The 19,974-nt window shown below is 40.6% G+C and overlaps 2 protein-coding genes and 1 long non-coding RNA gene across 3 annotated transcripts; 2 read left to right on the top strand and 1 right to left on the bottom strand.

The window, feature by feature from the left end:
* The first annotated feature begins 3,269 nt into the window (after nucleotides 1–3,269).
* Nucleotides 3,270–13,206, top strand: LOC148726995 (uncharacterized). The gene is made up of 2 exons (XR_015990050.1): nucleotides 3,270–12,038; nucleotides 12,380–13,206. It is a non-coding gene; the product is annotated as an uncharacterized LOC148726995 (long non-coding RNA).
* A 3,363-nt stretch (nucleotides 13,207–16,569) lies between these two features.
* LOC148726994 (uncharacterized) lies at nucleotides 16,570–17,622 on the top strand. The gene is made up of 2 exons (XM_088727599.1): nucleotides 16,570–17,063; nucleotides 17,223–17,622. The coding sequence occupies exons 1-2, from the start codon at nucleotides 16,585–16,587 to the stop codon at nucleotides 17,347–17,349; spliced, it is 606 nt and encodes a 201-aa protein (XP_088583725.1). The 5' UTR covers nucleotides 16,570–16,584; the 3' UTR covers nucleotides 17,350–17,622.
* Nucleotides 17,623–17,754: 132 nt separating this feature from the next.
* Nucleotides 17,755–19,920, bottom strand: LOC148726993 (uncharacterized). Its single transcript, XM_088727596.1, has 2 exons — nucleotides 19,689–19,920; nucleotides 17,755–19,158 (listed from the first exon to the last, which is right to left on the bottom strand). Exon 2 carries the CDS (start codon nucleotides 19,119–19,121, stop codon nucleotides 18,210–18,212), a length of 912 nt encoding a protein of 303 aa, XP_088583722.1. The 5' UTR covers nucleotides 19,122–19,158; nucleotides 19,689–19,920; the 3' UTR covers nucleotides 17,755–18,209.
* Nucleotides 19,921–19,974: the final 54 nt, after the last annotated feature.

The following is a 19,974-nucleotide window of genomic DNA, read 5'->3' as shown; positions in this document are numbered from 1 at the left end:
ACTGATTGCTTCTCTGGGGGAGAAGTAGACAGCATTATTTACTTTGATGTTTATTTGGAAATTTAGTGAAAAATATTGATTCATGTTTTGGCTGGTCTTTTATAGGTGCCAGGTTATGTAAATAACCAACCATGCTTAAGTCTGAAATAAAACGACTAAATTATTGAATTTGATTAGATCAAAAGCATTGAATACTGGTATACCTCGAATTATGGCATATAAAAAACAGAAGCCAAGGGATGAAATGCAAAAGAGTCATAGGCCCCATATTAGAGCAGCTCACCAGTGGTACTTGGATGAAAATAACAATGCAGATTAAAATATGGTAGAAGTAGATATAAATATTAAACAATAAATACACTAAGAGAATGAACTAATCCACGAACTTTTATTTATTTATTTAGCTTTGCCTAACTAGAATACAATTTGTAAAAATAAAAGAATTATTAGGCAGGGAGACCACTACAGCCTAACCAATTTCAACGGATCCCTCTTTAATTATTTAATATATATAAAAAATACTTTTAAAATAACAAAATCTACTAATATGTAAGCAGAAAACTTAGGAGGAAACAAAAAGGAAGTCCAAATTGCTAGAAGCAGCACGTTGGTGGGCAAAGGAGAGACCTCGCTGTGTTTTACCTCGGACAGATTGTTCTCCAGGTTCTAGTGTCGACCACGTCGTACAGGTTCAGAGCCTTTTTGTAATATTGAACTAATAAACTTTTAAAAGAGGCTGGGGAGATGTGATTTGTGTGTAGCTCAGTGGGAAGAACATTCCGTATGCAGCACACCCATACGAATAATGAATGTCGATAAGTAACAGTTCTACTTCTCTTAAGAATACAAGTAATAGCACTGCTGCTCAGTGACGTAGTAGATCTTGTAAATTGCCTGCTTACAGGTAAAGCTTCACTATCTATGAAAACTAAGTTATTAACAGCTTTGTAGAAAAAGACTACATCCAAAAATTCATGCCAGTACAAGATGGGCAACAGATTTGTTAGTTGGAGGCAGATCTTGTTGGTGACATCGCAACGGAAGGGGAACTTCAAAATTAGTTTTGTTGCACGGTGCTGCACTTTTTCAACTTGCTTTAGTTGGCCAATGGACTGTGGTGACCATACTTGGGTTGCGTAGCAGAGATGGCACCGGACAATAGAAAGGTACAGTGTATAGTGCGTTTGGGTGCTTTGGATGTACCTAGAAACTCGGCGCACAAACCCGAGGAGTTTGTTGGCTTTCACACACTGTTCAGATACTTGTCTGTCTGAGGTAAGATTGCTTGACAGCCACACACCAGGTCTTTCTCTGTGTCGCAAGATTCCAAAGGCGTTTCGTTGATAGTATGGGCAGGTTGTACAGGTGAGTTTTTGCAGGTGATGCACTGGTATTTACACTTGGACTGATTAAATATGAGTCCGTATGTTTCAGACCAACTGAAAAGATTGTCAAGGTTGGATTGCAAGGTGTTACAGTATGTGATGGAATCGATGTTCTTGAAAATCTTAATGTCATCGGCATAACAGGCAACTGTCAAAGTCTTAACAGCATTTGATAGATCATCCACAAGCAGCAGAAACAGTATCGGCCCTAGTAGGAACCCTTGTGGTACCCTGGATGTAACCGGCAATTCTCGGGAAATAGCTGCAAGAACTGTAACCTGTTGCTTGCATCCCTGTAAGTACGTACTGAACCAGTCGTGGAGTTTGCCAGTAATACCGCATTGGTGCAACCTTCCAAGTAGCTTCGTGTGATCCACTTTGTCAAACGCCTGTCAAGATATATAATGTCTGTTTGTTTACCAGTGTCGAGTTGACTGCCAATGTAATGCAAGACACTGGTGAGCTGAGTCACAAGATCTACCAGCTAAAAAGCTATGCTGTTCACAGCTGATGAGGTGGGATATGTGATCTTGTTCTTGTAGACCAGCCAAAACACAGCACTCAAGAACTTTGGACATGGCAGGGAGAAGGGAGATAGGGCAATAGTTCTCCACAAAGTCTCTTTTTCCTTTATTGAAAATGGGTACTATATTCGCAAGTTTCCAGTCTTCTGGAAAAATGCAGAGCCGCAAAGATTTGTTGAATAACGTGGTCAGGGACAGTGCGATCTGGTCAGCAGTTTCCTTCAGCAGGTGCACTGGAATTCCATCGGATCCAGTTGCTTTGTTTATATCAAGCTATTTGAGAGATGTCAAAACCATTTCCACCGGGATCTCTAGCTCATTTAGTGTGGGGTGTGAGGGCGTGGAAGGTATCGATAGAGTGCGGACCTCTGAGGGGGCAGTGAAGACTGACACAAAGTAAGAGTTGAACAGCTCTGCAATCTGTTGAGGTGTTGATGCTTGAGGGCTCTGCTGATTATCATCGCCAGAGCTCATCATTTCAGGGAAGGTCCGCATTCTATTCTTGAGCTTAGAAAAGGACCAAAAGTGTTTAGGCTGCCACGCAAGATCTGAGTTGAGCGAGCTGAAGTAAATCTCACAGCTCTCATGTATAAGAGGCTTGGCCTTTGCACACAATTCGCAATACTTCTGTTGTTGATGGTGAGTAGGAGATTTCTTCAGCTTTGAGCGGGCAGCCTCCTTTTTCTGCAGAGCATGGATGATTTCACTCATTATCCAAGGTGGGGAATTTTTTCCTTTGAACTTTTTGGTTGGGATAAAATCCAAGACTAAGCTCACAAATGTGTCCTTCCAGAAAGTCCAGTCAGAGTTGATGTCATCGCTGTCTTGAATAAGATTGCATAAATTTAAGGCTTCGAGAGCTCCTCGAAGACTGTCAAAGTCACCATTACGATATAGTCGTACACTGTTCTTTTTACTCTATGGGTAGCTTTTGTAGAGGCGTAAAATTCAAAAGACACCATGCCATGGTCCGTGAACACATCCGATTCTTTTGGACTGAGCACCTTGTGTACATGAACAAGTGTTAATTCTTTAAAAGAACTAATACTTGTTGCCTCGCTGGTGGAAAGGGCAAGAACAAAAATGAGGGCAAGAACATTTGTTCTTGTATGTCTCATCTTTAGAGTTAACTTATCATTGTGTCTAAACAAATAGTGATCAATAATAGTAGATAATACTGTGTCAATTTTTTTCAGTGGATTGATATAGCACAATTTGTGAGAGGTTATGGTGGATTCATATAAGAAATTCAAGTTGCTTAATAGTTTCAGAACAAGTAGTGATCAATAACAGTAGATGATACTGTGTCAATTTTTTTAGTGGATTGATATAGCACAATTTGTGAGAGGTTATGGTTGTTTAATATTTACTTAATTATGTTTGATTTCAACTGCATAAATTTAGGCTAATGAACATTTACTTGACTTTGTATAGCACAGAACTTCCAAAAAATGTTATTAACAGTGTATGATAACATTTCACTCAAATTCAGGTGAAAATAAAGCTATTAGTTTGAGAAATAGAAACTCTTTGATGAAAAGTGTGGGTTAATTCTCAATATTGTTCCATGGTTTATCTTGTTGACTATTTAGCAAATGGTAAAAATGGAATACAACATACCACTTGAATCCTTTATACTTGGGTCACTTGAAAGGAAATTATTTAGAGAGAATTACTTGGTATTACTTTTGATGACACATAAATGCTGTTATTTTTGTTCTTTAAAAAGGTTCTTTGTCATTTGAAAAAGTTGATTCGATCATTGTTCTAACTGTTTTCTGTATTTCAAAGTGTTTGATTTTTTTATACTTTTAAGTCTATCAAAAGTCATTGGCTCTACTACTAATGAGGACCACCATTTAACTCTACTTAACCAACATATGTGATCCTCAATGTTTGTTCAGACTTCCCACTATCCCTAATGCAGTGGTTTTGTCACCTTCTATCACTTTCCTGTTTTGGCTGAGTTATGTTTTCCTTTCTATAAGGAAAGTGTTCAAGATTTTAATTTTTGCAAAATGACTTAATAATATGACAGGAAATTTCAATGCAACACTGAATCTGTTTTTCTGGATTACCGGTAGCTTTGCAAAGTTTTGTTATTGTTTTGCAACAATAGGGATAGAAAATACTGGAAGACAAGTTCTGTCATCTTCTCGAGCAATTTTTTTTCTGGAGTTTGCAGCTTCTTGTCACTGACTCCACAGAGGTTATGGCTGTCATCAGTGCTAAAGGGATGTAGTCTGCTTAGTGTTAGATCAACTGCTTGATCCTTCTCTGCTGGAGAAGATGTACATGCCACAATTGCAGTAAAAGGCTGTGTTAGCAATGAGTTGGGCAGTTACTATTGCCTGAACTGCATCTGGCACATGAGTCTCCCTGGTGCTGCAATGAACAACAATTAGTGTGTTTATCCACTTGAGAATTTTTCCAAGGGTCCCTTGGATCTTTTCAGCTTTGTCCTTCATGGTAGACTGTTTGGTGCTGGGTAATGAAGTTCGTGTTGCCAGAATGACATCCAACAGACTAAGGGAAATGGCTCTCTTGTGCATTAGTATAGAAGAGTTGACCAGTGCAGGTTGGATTACCAGAGGACTGCAAATCATGCTTATGTTTACTGAGCTGGCTGGAAATGAGTGGATAAATAGTGATGATGGATTTGGAGATACTGTAGGCATACATAAACTGGTGAAGATGACAGTGCATGAATTAGGAATAACACTGACATTGGAAAGTATAGACAAAGGTACAGTCATCTAATGTCTGTATTGAATGTCCTGAGCCAGGCCTGACCAGGTGATTCTCGAGCTGGTTGGATAATCAGCAGCTTGTATTTCATTAAGACTGGCTAGTGGTGGGGATGTGAGGTACACATCACCATTTGAAAGATGGTAAAGGCCTCCGTCCAGGTGAGGATGTCTTCATCTTTGGCCAGCCGCCACTTTTTTGAGGCCAGAAGCTTGCCTTCCAGGAATGTGTAGGGCTCCTGATGACCTGCTCACAGATTTGCTGACAATAAGTCAACCAGTTCAACAAACTCACCTTTTGTAATCTTTTTAACCAATTTTGCCGGAATAGGTGCATGGCCCAGGTCTACCAGAAAAGCTTTTTTGCCAAACAAGGCTAAACTTTTGCTTCCCAAAGGTCAGCTAGAAACATGTGATGCCATAACTGGGGCTACAATTGAGAAAAATTAGGACAGATAGAATTATAGCTAGCATACCACGTGCTTCTGTCGTGTTATGTATTGTAAATTGTTAAGTGTTCATTGAGTTTGGAAGAGAACCATTTACTTATAAAAAATAGCACATTTGTTAATTTTACTGTGTTCATAAAAAGGTATCCATCCCAGCTTATTAAAAGGTGTCGCAGAGGGTGCTAGGCAGTCAGGATATAAAATGATTCTAGCTGCACATTTCTGTAATTTCAAGACAGTGTAAAGTAATTCCTTGTCACATGATGACCAAGTGAGGTCAACATAGCTCATTACTGGGAGAATCATGGCAGTAAAGAACAACAGTCACTGTCTAAGTGACAGAAAGGCTCTGATTTTACTCAAAATACCTATATGTGAGGCAAGCTTATTGCAAAGATTGTCAACACTACCATGAAATGAGATTCTCAAACTCGTTATTAATTTATCAAGTTACAAACCAATCACGATATGCCAATTTGGCCACATGTGTGCGTTTAGAAGCCCCAATGAAACACTGGACAGAGGCTTTTCCACTATACTTTGATGAAATATTAAACCAATGTCAACCCCACTGATGCCAAAATCAGTCCGAATTTTTTCATTGTTCTTGGCTAATGATGCACAATTGAGAAGCAATTTCAAAAACTCGTGCTTAATGTTTCATAGGGGTTTTCAAACACTCGAAAACAATAAAAGCACTCGACCTATGGCCTTGTGCTTTCATCAGTTTTGTTATGTGTGGAAACCCCGATGAAACACGAGCACTCGTTTTTGAATTATTACATGAACTATAAATTGTTAAACCTAAAAGTGTGGCACTTTTTATATTTACGAGCCTTTTGTTCTCAACTGTGACAAGTTCATTGCTGGAAAGCGCCAGGTGCTTTCCAGTGATTGTTGATACTTTGGACTTTGACTTGTTGATTGGGAGTTTATTTGAGTTGGCCCAGTGACATAATTCAATTCATTTGCGGAGGTATTTAAAGAAAGTCTAAGTTCAGGTCAATTATTGAAGTGAGCAGATGCTGTAAGGTTAGTATCATCAGTGTAGAGGTGTACTTGTGAATTGACTTGCAGTTGTGACAGTGGTGTCATATTGGTAAACGATATCTCTGTTTTCTTTGAAAATTTTGAGCTTAATATGGTTTGGTGCCATTGCTGCCATTATTTCAAAAGTAGGATCCAATACAGCTAGAAGGTGTTAAAGCTGTTGGTGTGGCAAAGTGAACCAAAGCTTTTTGGCCCAAGGAGATCCAAGTTTGCCTTTAAAGAATTATTCTTGTGCTCAAGGAACAAATCCATGGAAACATTTCTCCCAGCTTTTCCATGAATGTTACAGAAGCTGTTGGCAAGTATGCTTTTTGCTTTCTCCTCTGACATGATTGCTATCATTTTGGTTTAGAGGAGAAGGGTAGTGTGTATATAATACAATACTTTTTTAAAAAAAATAGCAAGCACTGTTAAAATAAGAACTGTTATAAAGAAAAAGGAAGCCCAGAGGTTCACCTATATTAAGGATCTCCTAAATAAAGAAAAAACTATAGAAATATAGCAATAAAAAATAAAAAATGTGCATTAATATAAATGCAAGTTCAAGAAAAAAAATATATAAAAATCACAGAAATACTATTAAAAAGGTATAGAATGTCCATTCAGTAAATATCTATTTGATTCCTCAATTTTAGTTTAAACTTGTTGATATTTGGACTATCATGGCAATAAATTACATTACTTGGACCAGATCAAATCTCACCTAAAGGTCTTTAACTGGCACAGGGATCTCCTATCCCAGGCTTCTTTGAGGTCTTTAAAAAGAGCAAGGATTGTTGTAAGTTCCCCCAGCAGTGGAGAGAATCTTCAGATATACCTATCTTTAAAAAAGGGAATGGACTAGACCCTAACAATTTTCAACCAATATCTTTGCTTAGTGCTCCAGGGAAACTACTTGAAAGGGTTGTATGCAAGTCTTTAGATGATCATATTATTTCTGTGAAAGTGTAATGTGATTGTCCGGGTGAGTGTAGTCCTGAGAAGGACTGTTGTCGGTGCTGGTGACTGATGTTTCGACAACCTTTGTAGAAGTCATCCTCAGAGTCGCGTGAATAGTTGTTGTCAGTAGAATGTTCTTAGTCCAGTTCGTGCAAAACGATTGGACCGTTTTTCCGTGATGTTATTGGCTGTAAGACTCAAGTGACATAAGTTGGTCGTGGTTGGTCTGTTTCGATCTATTGGTAAAGTTAGGTCATTCTGTTCGGTTTGTTTGTAATGTTAATGTCGTCAATGGAGCCGGTAGTAGTTGACACCTGTTTAGGGGAGTCTGTTGTAAGTTAATAAACCAGGTTTCTAGAGTTAGACATTGAAAGTAGTTAGTGCTGTAGGTTTAGGCATTGCGCAAAGTCCCAGTCAATATTGTGGTTTGTAAGTGGATGATGTTCAGCAATGTGATTGTTGACATCACCTATCCTCGTGGCCCGTCTGTGTTCAGTCAGTCTTGTTGAGAGGTTTCTGCCAGTCTCTCCAATGTAGGAGCTTGGCAGTCAGAGCGATTATCTTATAAATCGCTCCCTGTCTGTTCCTCGGTTTGTCCTTGTCTTTAATGTTGGTTAGTAACTGAAATAGTGCGGTGATGGGTTTGTTAGTGACGCGGATATAAGGGTTGTAAGATGCGTAAGACGTTTTCAGACATGCCTTTAATGTACAGTATGGTTGCTGTAGTCGTAGGAGTTGCAATATCATTTGTTTCGGTAGTAGCAGTAGGTCGCTGAGTGTTTCTTCAGGTGAAGTATTCGTTGTAGTTGTTTTTTGGAAAAAACACGGTAAAGGTATTTGGTCACGTTGGATAAGCTGTCTGTCGTGTTGCATACTAGTTTCACAAGTTGTGTTAGAGTTCTGATACTTGTGGCTTTGTGTGATGTAGCGTTGTAGGATGACTCGTCTAGTAATCTGTCGGTGTGTGTCGACTTCCTGTAAACCATTGTCCGTAGTGAGTTGTCGTCATGGCTTACCAGACACTCTAGAAAAGGAAGTGTTCGATTCCGTAAGCGCTAACACGCCGACAAGAATCGTCAAACAACTATCTGACTCCAAAGAAACATCAAATAACTTTATCTCAACATCACAAAAAGCTTAATACAAACATTATTTGTTAATCTCTCCCTCGCATATGTTTGTAATGCAAAGCAAAAACAACTGTCACGGAAAGGTCTGCAAATCTAAAACATTCTCAAAACTCTCTACTTTCGACATTCTCCACCTTGCAACTTGCATTAGCATGTTGCAACTACATTTTTGTCTTTAAAGCGGTGAGGACGAACAACTTCTCTTCCACTCCGAGTTCTCCTCGGAGGCGAAACTTCACATTCAGCTGCATCTTCTTCGTCCCGCAACTCATCCATATTGATCTGTATCTCATCATCATCATTCACATCAGAATCCTTGGGGGGAGACTTGTGACCGGAGGGAGCTTGACTGTTTCCGCGCAGATTTCTAACTTATACAATTTGCGAATTGGTCTTTTCAATAATCCGGAGTTAACTTGAACAACAGCCGCTCAGCATCTTCCATCATGACCAATAACGAGTTTTTGAACAACACCCATTTTGCAATTAAGGCGTTTGTCTCTGTCATCAGCCACCAGTACAACTTCTTCAACGGGTTTGGCTGTGTAGCCCAAACCTCCCCTTGGGATCCCAGCACCTTGTGAAAGTATTCTTTCTTCCAAAGGTCATTCATAGAAGACAACCTTGTTTTTCCTCTGTTGAAATTCTTTTGAGGTATTCAGTTCTCTTTCTTCTTCTTTGCCACCAGTGCGGGGTGGCAGCAGGAACTGCTAAGGACACAAAGGGATAGGCACACCACCACCAGGTTCACTCGATTCTCATAGATAGGTGATAGGTCGACGGTTGATGACCTTCTCCATCTCAGTTTGGGCAGTTACGAATTCCTCCCAGGAAAGCACAGCTTGGCCTAACGAGCGACGAAGAAGTCCCTTGACAACGCCCACTAATCTCTCCCAGGCTCCTCCCCACCAAGGACCTCGTTTGACCACAAACTGCCATTCCATGTCTAGATTCCTCTCTCTCACCTATTTGGCTGCGGCTACGAAATTTGTTCTATGGTCACTGATACATAGCTGTGGAACACCTCGTCTGTTCATAAACCTCTGTAGGACCTGAATCAATGCTTCTACAGATAACGATGTGACAACCTGCAAATGTATGGCTCTCACTGACATGCATGTGAACAAAATGAACCAGGCCTTGCAATTCTCCTTAAGGTAGAGGGTCCTAGATCCATGCTGGTAGCTTCTAAAGGGCGTCTGCAGGTTACACGGCATCGAGGGAATGGTGGAGTCTGTTCGGACGCAGGAGCAGCCAGAAACGGGCTGCATTTTCGGCACTTTCTTATAACCGACGAGACCGTCTTCTTCGATTGCAGGATCCAAGTGCCTTGGCACTCCGGAGATAACTGACCCATTACCGGCATGTTGCATCTGTTCATGAATATGAAGCGCCAACTGATCGTCGACACCACACTTCAACTCTTTTGAGGACAGAAGTGTTTGAGCGTCCTTAGTGGAATCGCGCCAACGTAATATCCACGCTACACTCCTCAAAGTAAGGAGGTATTTGCTCGTTCGGCGATTGCAACCGAATTTAGTGGCCCGATGTGCGGTTTCCTCATCAACAGCATAGCTTCACACTTTGCCGAGTGAGGGTTTAAAGAGTTCTCTAGACAACAACTGTTCAATTCCGATAAAGCTTTCTTCAAAGAAGTGACAGTGTTGTCGACAGTGTCCCCGATGCATGTGAACAAAACGAACCAGGCCTTGCAATTCTCCTTAAGGTAGACAGTTGTCGACAGTGTCCCCGATGCAGTTAACGGTTGTGTCATCTGCGTACATGTAAACAAAGCCAGAGGTAACAGCACTTGGTAAGTCATTGGTGTACAATGCAAACAATCCAAGTACCGATCCTTGGGGGATCCCGCAGGTTACATTTAGCACATTTGAGTGTTGGCCGTTTACTACCGTGAATTGAATTCGATCAGTTAGATAATATGTCAGCCATAATAGAAGAGAACCTTGTACTCCAAATTGAGAATTCAACTTATGCAGCAGGATAGCATGAGATACACAGCTTTTCTGAAGTCGACAAATGCCACAGCAACTACTTTACCAGCATCAATAGCTGTTCTGTTCTGAAGCGATATAGGTCTATAGTTTTTTGTGTCAGCTTCGTCATCTTTTTTATATACTGGAATCAAACGAGCCTTCTTCCAGTGGTAAAGGTTTCTCCTAGGTGAGCGCTGAATGAGAATAGATCAACCAAGGGAAAGACAATCGCAGGCTCAGCTAGTTTTAACAATTTAGGTGCAATGTCATCAGGACCCGCAGATTTATTTGGATTGATGGCTTTCAATTTACGTCTGACACAATCTTCGCAGATGGTAATTTCAGTCACAGAGGGCCCTAAGCAACTGATGCGGTCGCCCTGGTGTGGGAAATTTCTGTTGGCTCGTACAAGTCTAGTGTCGATATTTGCAAAGAAGTCATGTTAGCCTTTTCTACGTTGTTGACGGCAAGGCTTCCATCCTCCCTCTTTAAAGGTCCAATTCTATTTCTTCTGACGGGATTTGTCGCATCTGCAATTAACTTCCAGAAAGCCGCTGCAGATTTAACGTCAGCTAACTTTTCCTTGAAGAACTGCGCCTTCGCGTTTCTTATCTCAGATGTAATCTCATTTCTAACTTTCTTGTATCTGGCATAAATTTCTTGATTTTTAGTGCTAATTGCTTTCTTAAACAGCTTATACCTTAGGTTCATCTTTCGTCTGATATCATTATTTATCCATGGAGAAGATTGACTCCGGATCTTAACGTATTTTGTCAGTGCACGTAAATCACAAATATCTTTAAATAACTTGTTCCAAGCCCAGAGAACATCATCCTTGTCCTCAAAGACTCGAGCGACGTGAAAAGTCGCAGCTGCAATATCAGCCCGAAACTGATCAACTTGAAATCGTTTATAGTTTCTTAAATTTATCACTTTTGGCGGCGGCCGTTTTTGCTTGAGTTTAAGAGTTGCATATATTGGGCAGTGATCAGAAATTCCCAAAGGTAGAACACCTTTACGGTTGATTAGGTCAGGCTTTGTTGTTACTATCAAATCAATTAACGTGCTTGAACCAGGTGTGATACCGAAAAGTTAGAACAACGACAATAGTCTTTTGGTTTTAGGTTGCATTTCTGATCCTGTTTTGTCTTCAATACCTTGAAGATCGCAGTTGAAGTCGCCAAGTAGGATGATAGTAGAGAGCTTAAGCACCAGACGTTCTTGACAACACGAACGGCAGAGAAGCCGCGTAAGACTGGATCGAGGCCTTCGTTCTTGGCGCGAAATAGGAAGGTTAAGCAGTCGACGTTTTTCAGACACAGACTTCTACCCGTGTTGACATGTCTTCGCTAAAAGATGCTAGAGATATAACCTTAATAAGCCATAGCCAAGGCCTAATTACGGACGAAGAGCTTTTACTACTCCTTGAAGAAAACACTTCCAGAAATCCCGATTTTTCCTATGATGCTTACCATCGCTTTGATTTAGAAAACATGGAAGAAGCCGAGTGCAAATCGGAGTTCAGAGTGGAGAAGCGCGATATTCCTCTTTTAGCCGAAGCTCTTGGCATGCCAGACACCTTTACCTGCCCCCAGAGGTCAGTGGCCGATGGTATCGAGGGTTTATGTATGGTTCTAAAGCGAATGAGTTTCCCTTGCCGCTACAGTGATATGATATACCGCTTTGGAAGACCAGTTCCCGTTCTCAGTATGGTCACAAACCAAGTACTGTTAACAATGGTCACAAGAGAGTCCATGCTCTCAAGTTTCAATCAGTGACCTTACCGAATGGATTGATAGCCAATTTGTATGGACCTGTAGGTATTAAAGCAGGCACTTGCATTTATTTGCTTATTATTTTTCACCAAGTTTATCACCGAGTTGTACTTTGCACCAAATTATGTGCACTTTTAGAAGCACTGGGGAATTAAATGCTGATGTAAAATGCTTTGTGAAATGAGATATATTTTCGATTGTAGAGTATATATTGAACACAAGTGGCAAATTAAGGTGGGGTGGGCGGTGGGGTCCAGGAGTAAGAGTGAACAGGAACAAGCACCATGCATGGTTAATGTTGCCCACCCCTCCTCCAAATAACTAACGAAGTTCCTCTTGTAAGCTGTACACTTCAGCTAATAACATATTCCTAAATGCTGTTTCAGTGGGTAAACGTCATGACGCCGGCATGCTTAGAGATTCTGGTCTCATGGATGATTTGGAGAACCACGCCCATTCTCCTACTGGTCAGAACATGTGCTTGTATGGGGATCCAGCATATCCCTTGAGGGTCCACCTACAGGCACCATTTAGAGATGCAAGATTAACCCCAGGAATGGAAGCATTTAATTTGTCCATGAGCCGAGTGCGAACCGCAGTTGAATGGATCTTTGGAGATGTAATCAAATCTTTTAAGGCTCTGGATTTTAAAAGCAATTTCAAGATAGGTCTGAGTAAAGTCGGTAAAATGTACCTAGTATGTGCTTTAATGAGAAATGCCATAACATGCATGTATGGAAACCAAACATGTGATTATTTTGGTCTGGAGCCCCCAACAGTAGATGAGTATTTTTCCTGCTTATCTTTCTTTCAACTGAAACACATGTCTTAGAATAAAAAAATTAAAACATTCCAAAATACTAAGTATGGGATCCCCAGCAGTTAACAAATTCTTTTCCATAACTGTGTATTTTTTGTCAAATACAACATGTTTTACAATCACAAGTATTGAAAAACAGTCCATTCTATATGGACATCACTGAGAGTTTTTGGGGGGCTGATACCCTCACAGTACATAAATATTTCTCTTAAACCTGAGTGATGCCTTTATTAATATAAGGTTTATGCTAACATGTTTTGAACTCTGTTAAGGAAAACTGTCACAGAGTCATAACTGATTTATAAGAGACAAGGAATAATCCTTCAAATATCAACAACTTCAGTACCTAAAAGCAAACATGTACAGCAATAAAGAATCAAGGATGAAAGCTGACATTTTCTGAAGCATACGTTCTTATGAGCAATTTTTTAAATCCCTAGTTGAGGAGTTAAGATGTAGGGCAGCTTGTTGGAGATAATTCTCAGTATCGTCCCTCGGAATCGCTTTATCCTGCGAAGCAACAGCATTGATGTTGGACTCATTTTGAACGCTATCTAACTCTATTAACGACTCATTCCCAGTTAGGTCGAAGAAGGAGTCACTGAACTTGGGCAGGGAGCAAAAAGCACACTCCCAGTCAAGGTGATGATTTTACAAGTAGTATTTAAAAACTTGCTTGCCCATGCCAACACATCTCGCATGAAACCATTGATCGCACACAGCACACAAAATGGCGTCTTGATTACTTCGGACGGACTTCTTACATTCACCGCAAGGAAACTTAATACGCCTCTGAGTTGGGCCAGGGTTTGGATGGACATCGCCGGGGAGCTTTTTCATTTGGAATGAACATATTCCTGGCACGTCGTAAGGAACTCGGCAATTCATAAACGTTCTTCTGTTCGTTCTTCTTTTAGGTACGTCCTTGGAACTCGGAGGTAAGATAAAAGCTCTGTCGGGTTCTGTCATCTTGCCAGTCGCTGTCAAAAGCGAACACGAAAAGCGGTAGCCAAATTTGTGATATTCACCCTTGCGAGCAGATGTAAGAAGAAAATAAGCGAAAATACGCTGGAGCGTCTGTCCGCCATGTTACCTGCTCTCGCCTACAAATATTTATTATCCTAAGTAAAACAATAAAGCAACTAAAAATAGCGACAACACAATGAACTGAATTATTTATCCTAATTAATTTACAGAAATATGATAATTTAAACTACAGTACACTAAAACTATTTACAAGAGTAATTACTATTAAGATAAAAAAAAAGCTGTTTGTTTTAGTTCAGTTCCGTTCACCTTCGCGTCCTGTGCTTGACCTGTTCTTAACAACCACGTTACACCAACAGACGACACATAAACCAAACTCACGATTCACAAACCAATCTTCGCGTTTAACAACCCAGACTCGCGTTTAACGCAGCTAAACGTAGTAGTTTCCAACTTAACGTAACTCGGTCCTCGCCCAGATTTTTCCTTCACTTTTCTTGTCTTCACTGGCTTTCCCTTTTCCTTCTTCTGATTTCAGTGATTCCATTTTAAAATGGTGATAAACTACGTGTTCATTGAACCTATTCAAATTTGATATCAGTCGGTGGGACCCATCTGGTTTTGCAAAAATTGTTGATACAAATTTTACAGTTTCATGGGAACTTGGGAACTATTACACCCTTTCCCAGTAGTCTCTTGATTTCAGTGTCAATAAACCCCGTTTCCACATTTATGAATTTTATCTCTTTTGGAGGCTTCCTTTGATGCGGGGTGTTACTCTTAAGTTCTATGACACCCTCTGACAATATCCAGTATATTGCGGTCAGATGATGTTATTTCCCATTCTTTAAAGTAATACTGAATTCTACCAGCCTTAAATCGTAGGGCTTGTGCAACACTAACTCATAAGCAGTGGAACCCACCTGAGACCCTTGGTCTACTTCTGGGCTCTCCCCTCCTCCTTCTTCTAGGAGGATATGGAATGTTCCTCTGGTTTCTTTGCCATTTCTGTTGATGGGTCTGGAATCTTCCTCCAGACCGTTGACCGTTTTTTTAAAAAATACGTTCGTCGGACATCTTGGCCACCTGAACGATGCGGCCGCGTGTGTTTCCCATTTGGGTCTGTCAATGTATTGCCCACCTTGTTGGTTATGATGATATCTTTGATGTTTTGGGGAAGGTCATCCCCAAAAAGGTTTTCTTTTAGTTCTATCTGCTCTGAACAGAGTTGCTGATAATACCTATTGAGGTCTGGATTAACGAGGTCACGGCGTCTGTGATTAAGGTCACAGTGGGCATGTGTTATCAATGCAATCGCATCAAAAAGTGATTTTGTCTCTTAATTAAGCGAGCTCTTTGACTGATCTTTTGACTCTAAGAACTTATCAGTGACTTCTACGAAGACCTTCGTTGCTTTCAACAACGTAGTTTGGATTTTTTGGAGTTTTAGATCTCGACTCCGAGTTGCAGGGCTGATCTTTGCCCAGATCTCGTCGTTTACTTTCGTTCCCACTAGTTTCTCACAATTCTTGAGCCTAATATACTGCGTTAGCTTCTCCTTCAACTTGTCATCAGCAAGCTTTGATCGCGCCATTGTGTTTACAATAGTGGCCAGCTTTTCATTTACCGAAGGTCCACACTTCTCCTCCAGATCGTACTCCTGAACAATTGCACAGAGAATTTCGTTTTCCTCGCCAAGCGAGGGCTCTGGCAGGGAAGTGGATTGCCGAATAAGTGAGTTACGGTAATATCTCCCTCAACATCGCTCACAGGACCTGAGTTGCTCAAAGAATCACCGCTAACGGGGGAGCACTTTGCTTTGATTGATTTCATCTCCCCGGAGTGAGACATGTCGTCGCTATCTCAGGTTAACTCCCCAGAGATTGCTGGCCTTTTCCTATTTGTTTGAGCTTTCTCTTCAAGTAAAATATTCGTAAGCTGATGGAAACCAGCTTTCATTGTTGCTACTAATGTGTCGTGCAAAGAAAACTTCGGGAAGTCGCCAGTTGCTGATGTCGGCTCAGATCCAATTTTGGCGCCATTTATACAGTGCGCTTTTTCGCTGGAGCATGTACTCGCCGTATCCTGCTCGTCATGCCTGCCTTTTTGCTTTAGCTCGGCTTTAGGTTTTTCAGTCACTTTGCTGCTCTTAGGCCTAGTGACTTTTCTTCACGACTGGGAATTTCCCTTTTATGCTGACAATTTCTGGCTCTTGGGACACGGCTTCAGGTTTTCCCGCCAGGTCTTCGAAATCTGTACACACTGTAGCACTGCTCGTCGTTCTTTGGTGATTTCACCAATATCGACCACGCTTATATATATAAAGTTTCCGATAAGTCTTCCGTTCTTACGGTATAGCTTTTGTAGCCCTAATGTTCTCCTCAATTTCGAACACAGACAGGGAGGTGAAATAACACCTCTGTTCGCTTCGTTAAGCAAGAACGAACTGAGCTGAGCTGGCAGGTCGCGCAATCTCACGTGATCCCTGAATGACGTAACGGTGAGGAAGAATTCAGTAATAGTCTGGCTGAGGTGAGATTTCTCTATAGAGAAGAGTTAAACCAGCTTAAACATATAAGCACATGCATTATTTTTTAGATGCAGTGGTTCAACTAGTCTCCTTTGCAGCCGCTCGGGCCGGAATCACGCAACGCTCCCCGTTCCCACGCGGCTGCTTCAAATCGACATACATTCCTTTCTCGGAAATAAACCAATCAATGTGCTGCTTTCATTTTCTTGCGAATGTTCGCGCCTTAAATTTCAACCAATCACCTGGCTCCTTTTATGGATCGGATAGTGGCGGATCTCAAAGAAGCTTTCAATCTTGAAGCGTCAAAGTTCGGCATACAGGCTTTAAATTCGCATCAGCAATTAGCAACATCGAAGTTAATTGAAAGGGAAAAGGATATTTTCATTAATTTTCCGACTGGCTTCGGAAAATCTCTGATTTTTCAAGCTTTGCCGTTAGTCATCGACCACGTATCAAGTCAGCTAGGCCACATTTGTGTTGTTGTGTCGCCTTTGCTCACTCTAGTGGATGATCAAGTGGAATATTTGAGAGGCAAGGGAGTAACAGCGGCGAGCATTAGCTCTTGCACTGAAGAAGAGGCGACTTTGATAGAAAAGGGAAAGATTTCTGTTGTCTTTGGCTCTCCAGAAGCTTGGATTCAAAACGAACGGTGGAGAACAATGCTTGGAAATTCTGTGTATTCCAAAACATTATGTGCTTTGGCCATCGACGAAGCCCACGTAGTAAGGCAGTGGTAAGTGGAATCTGTATATATATAAGCTTAAAGTTTCTGCTTAGCACTCCACTTATAAAATTTTATTCTTGCTTTGCAAAGCAAATTGATCAAATACCATCCTTTTCATTGTTTTGCTGCAGTTTAAATTTTTGATGGTTATTGGTTTTTCTTTTACAGGGGGACATCCCAAAGCAATGAGATGGCTCCGTTTCGTCGTTGCTATGGAAAGCTGTATGAGTTGTGGTCCCTTGCTCCAAATACCCCAATGGTTGCATTAACCTGCAACAGCAACAAAGGTAACTGAAGACACCATCAAAAAAGTTATCCTAATGCAGAATCCATTTGACATTAAAGAAAGTCCAAACAAGGTAAATCTTACCTATTCAGTTGCCTAAAGCCAGGGTCTATGAAACTGATCAGAGGCCTTAGTGATAAAACAATCTTAATCCATCTAAATTTAGGATCTGTATCAAATTAGATCCTTTGTATTTTGCAATTTTATAAAATGTTAGTAATCATGTGTTCTTCATTCTAATATATTGTTTTTTTTCAATAAAATCTTGATCTTATTAGTCTCCTTTCGCAGCCGCTTGGACTGGCGTGGACTAATATCTTATCGAATATTATTAATCGAAGGGGTGAGTGGAATAAAGCCCTAAGTGACTTTGGAAAATGTTGAGGTAGCCAGCAGTTAATGTATGGTCCCTTGGGAAACTAGTTAGTTTGTTTTCCCTTTAGTTCAGATGTTTCCCGAGACAAAGGACTCAGGGAAAACAGAAACTGTTTCCACGGGAACCATACATTAAGTGTATATTATTACTGTTCTATAGTCAAAGCCATGAAACTGCTACTCTGGGGAATACTTTGGGGAAAGGATTGGGGCTTTGAAAGAAAGATTCCTCAATAAAATGATTCATCTAGCACGTGAGCCCAATTGGATATTCCTATTGTGCTTGTTGATCCATTTATACAGACTTGATAGATTCAGGTCTTCAAGTCTGTCCCTCTTAAAGTCATTGAATGTTTGGTAGTGTCGCCCATCAGTTTCTGTGAAAACATCCAGGTCAACAGCCCTGTTGACAAGTTCTTCTATGTCTTTATCTGGTGAACCTTCTGGATGCTTGCCTGAGTGGGTTTGTCTGTTCAAACTGCCATCAAGTTTGTCTAAATGGTGCGTGTTGCATTCTTTGCTTTGCACACTCGCGAAATTGCGGACTCTGTCAAATTAGGCCCCAAATTTCTTATCCCTTGCTTAAAAAAATTGTTACTGTGTTCCATATCTTCATCAAGGGGGATATTTCCCCCTTTCACACCATGATTGTTCACAAATCGGTTCCAAATAAACCTCTCCCTGTCCCTCTTTGACAACAAGGCATGAACTAAGAAGAACTGGTATAAAATCTCAAGTGCATATTTGGTGCTTCTTGATTCATCAGCTCTAGAGTAGAGAAGAAAGTATTTATACTGCCGCATGACTCGTGCACCATCACCTTCCTTTATGGCATCAAGGAAATTGAAAAATAACATGGCATCAGTCATAAGAGCACAGTTATAACTGTAGACATCATCAACATTGTGTTGTTTGTCTAAGGATGGTGAAGGCATAGCAGTGGTAAGCTCAACAGAAGGTTCCTCAGCAACAAATGGTGGATCATGAGAAAGTTCATGAGTATTCCTCCTCCTCTTGTATTTGTATTTCGCGTTACATACAGGAAACCTACATGGAAACTTGTCATCATCTGTCAGCTCTTGCTGTTGCAACACCTGCTGTTTTTCTTCAGCATTAAGGATGCGGTCCACCAAATGACTACTGTCTTGAAAAATAAAACCATCAACCACCTTGGCTGCAAGCTCGTGCAGGAGTTTGAGTTTGTTTGATTCATGGAGGTTTTCAATATTGGGAAGAAGAACAAACTTGGATGGTTTCCCTGTTTTGTTCTCAAGTCCCAACACATTCATGGCAGCAGCAATAACCCTGGACTTCAACACTGATAGGAAATCCCTGTCTGCCCTGGATGCTGCCTTGACTTCACTGCAAACATTCCTCCGGTTTATCGCTGTATGGTCCGCAAACATGGTACACTGGTCAACAGCTGAAGAGCCACTATAGAATCTTGAATAGATCAATTAAAAACAACAAAACAAATAACCTAATTAGAAAATAATGCTGTCCATGGTCAAGACATGCTATTACAGTCTTAGCCATTGTTCAGTTCACTTCATTTTATTCACACTTTAAGATAAATGAAGTCTACAGAGTATTTCCTTAAGTAAAAAAATATTGAGAAAGTGGAAGGTGAATTAAGAGGACCATACATGTAACTTTTGAGCTAAGCACCCCAGATGTTGGATAAAAGATGTAGGTAAGATGAACAAAGCATGGCTTTAAACAATAGTTGTTGGGGAATTATCTTTTTATGAGAGTTCAGCAGAAGGTATCTGGATATTTGCTTCTTCATTTACAATTAGCTCTGAATTTCAGAAGTTCACCTTTACGTTGTATATTCCCTCATTAATTTGGTAAGTAAAAAATGAGAAGTGAAGCATATCTGCTGATGTGCATACCAGATCATAATAATTGGCCCTCCATCGTGTTTTAAATGGACTTGACTGTAATTCAAGTACACCAATATGGACACTTACACGTAGCAATTTCACTGAGGCATGCCAATCCCCAAGTTGCAAGTGAATCCCATCCAAGCGATCCTGTGGTGTTAGTCCATTTGCCACTGAAGCTATTACATTGATAGCTCTCTCCACAGTCAACTGGTCACCTGAAAACAGCTGTCCATCCACTCCAATGGCTGCATCACTAGAGTTGGGGAGATAGGTGTGGAACATTTGCAAAATTTCCAGCATGTCCTCCTTAACATTCTCATCCTTGAATATCCAAGGGAACCTGTTGGGAGAAAAAAACATCGGTTGGAAA

This window comes from Stylophora pistillata, chromosome 7, assembly GCF_964205215.1.
Source record: "Stylophora pistillata chromosome 7, jaStyPist1.2, whole genome shotgun sequence".
Taxonomy (NCBI): Eukaryota; Metazoa; Cnidaria; class Anthozoa; order Scleractinia; family Pocilloporidae; genus Stylophora; species Stylophora pistillata.
This window is presented reverse-complemented; position numbering and strand designations above follow the sequence as displayed.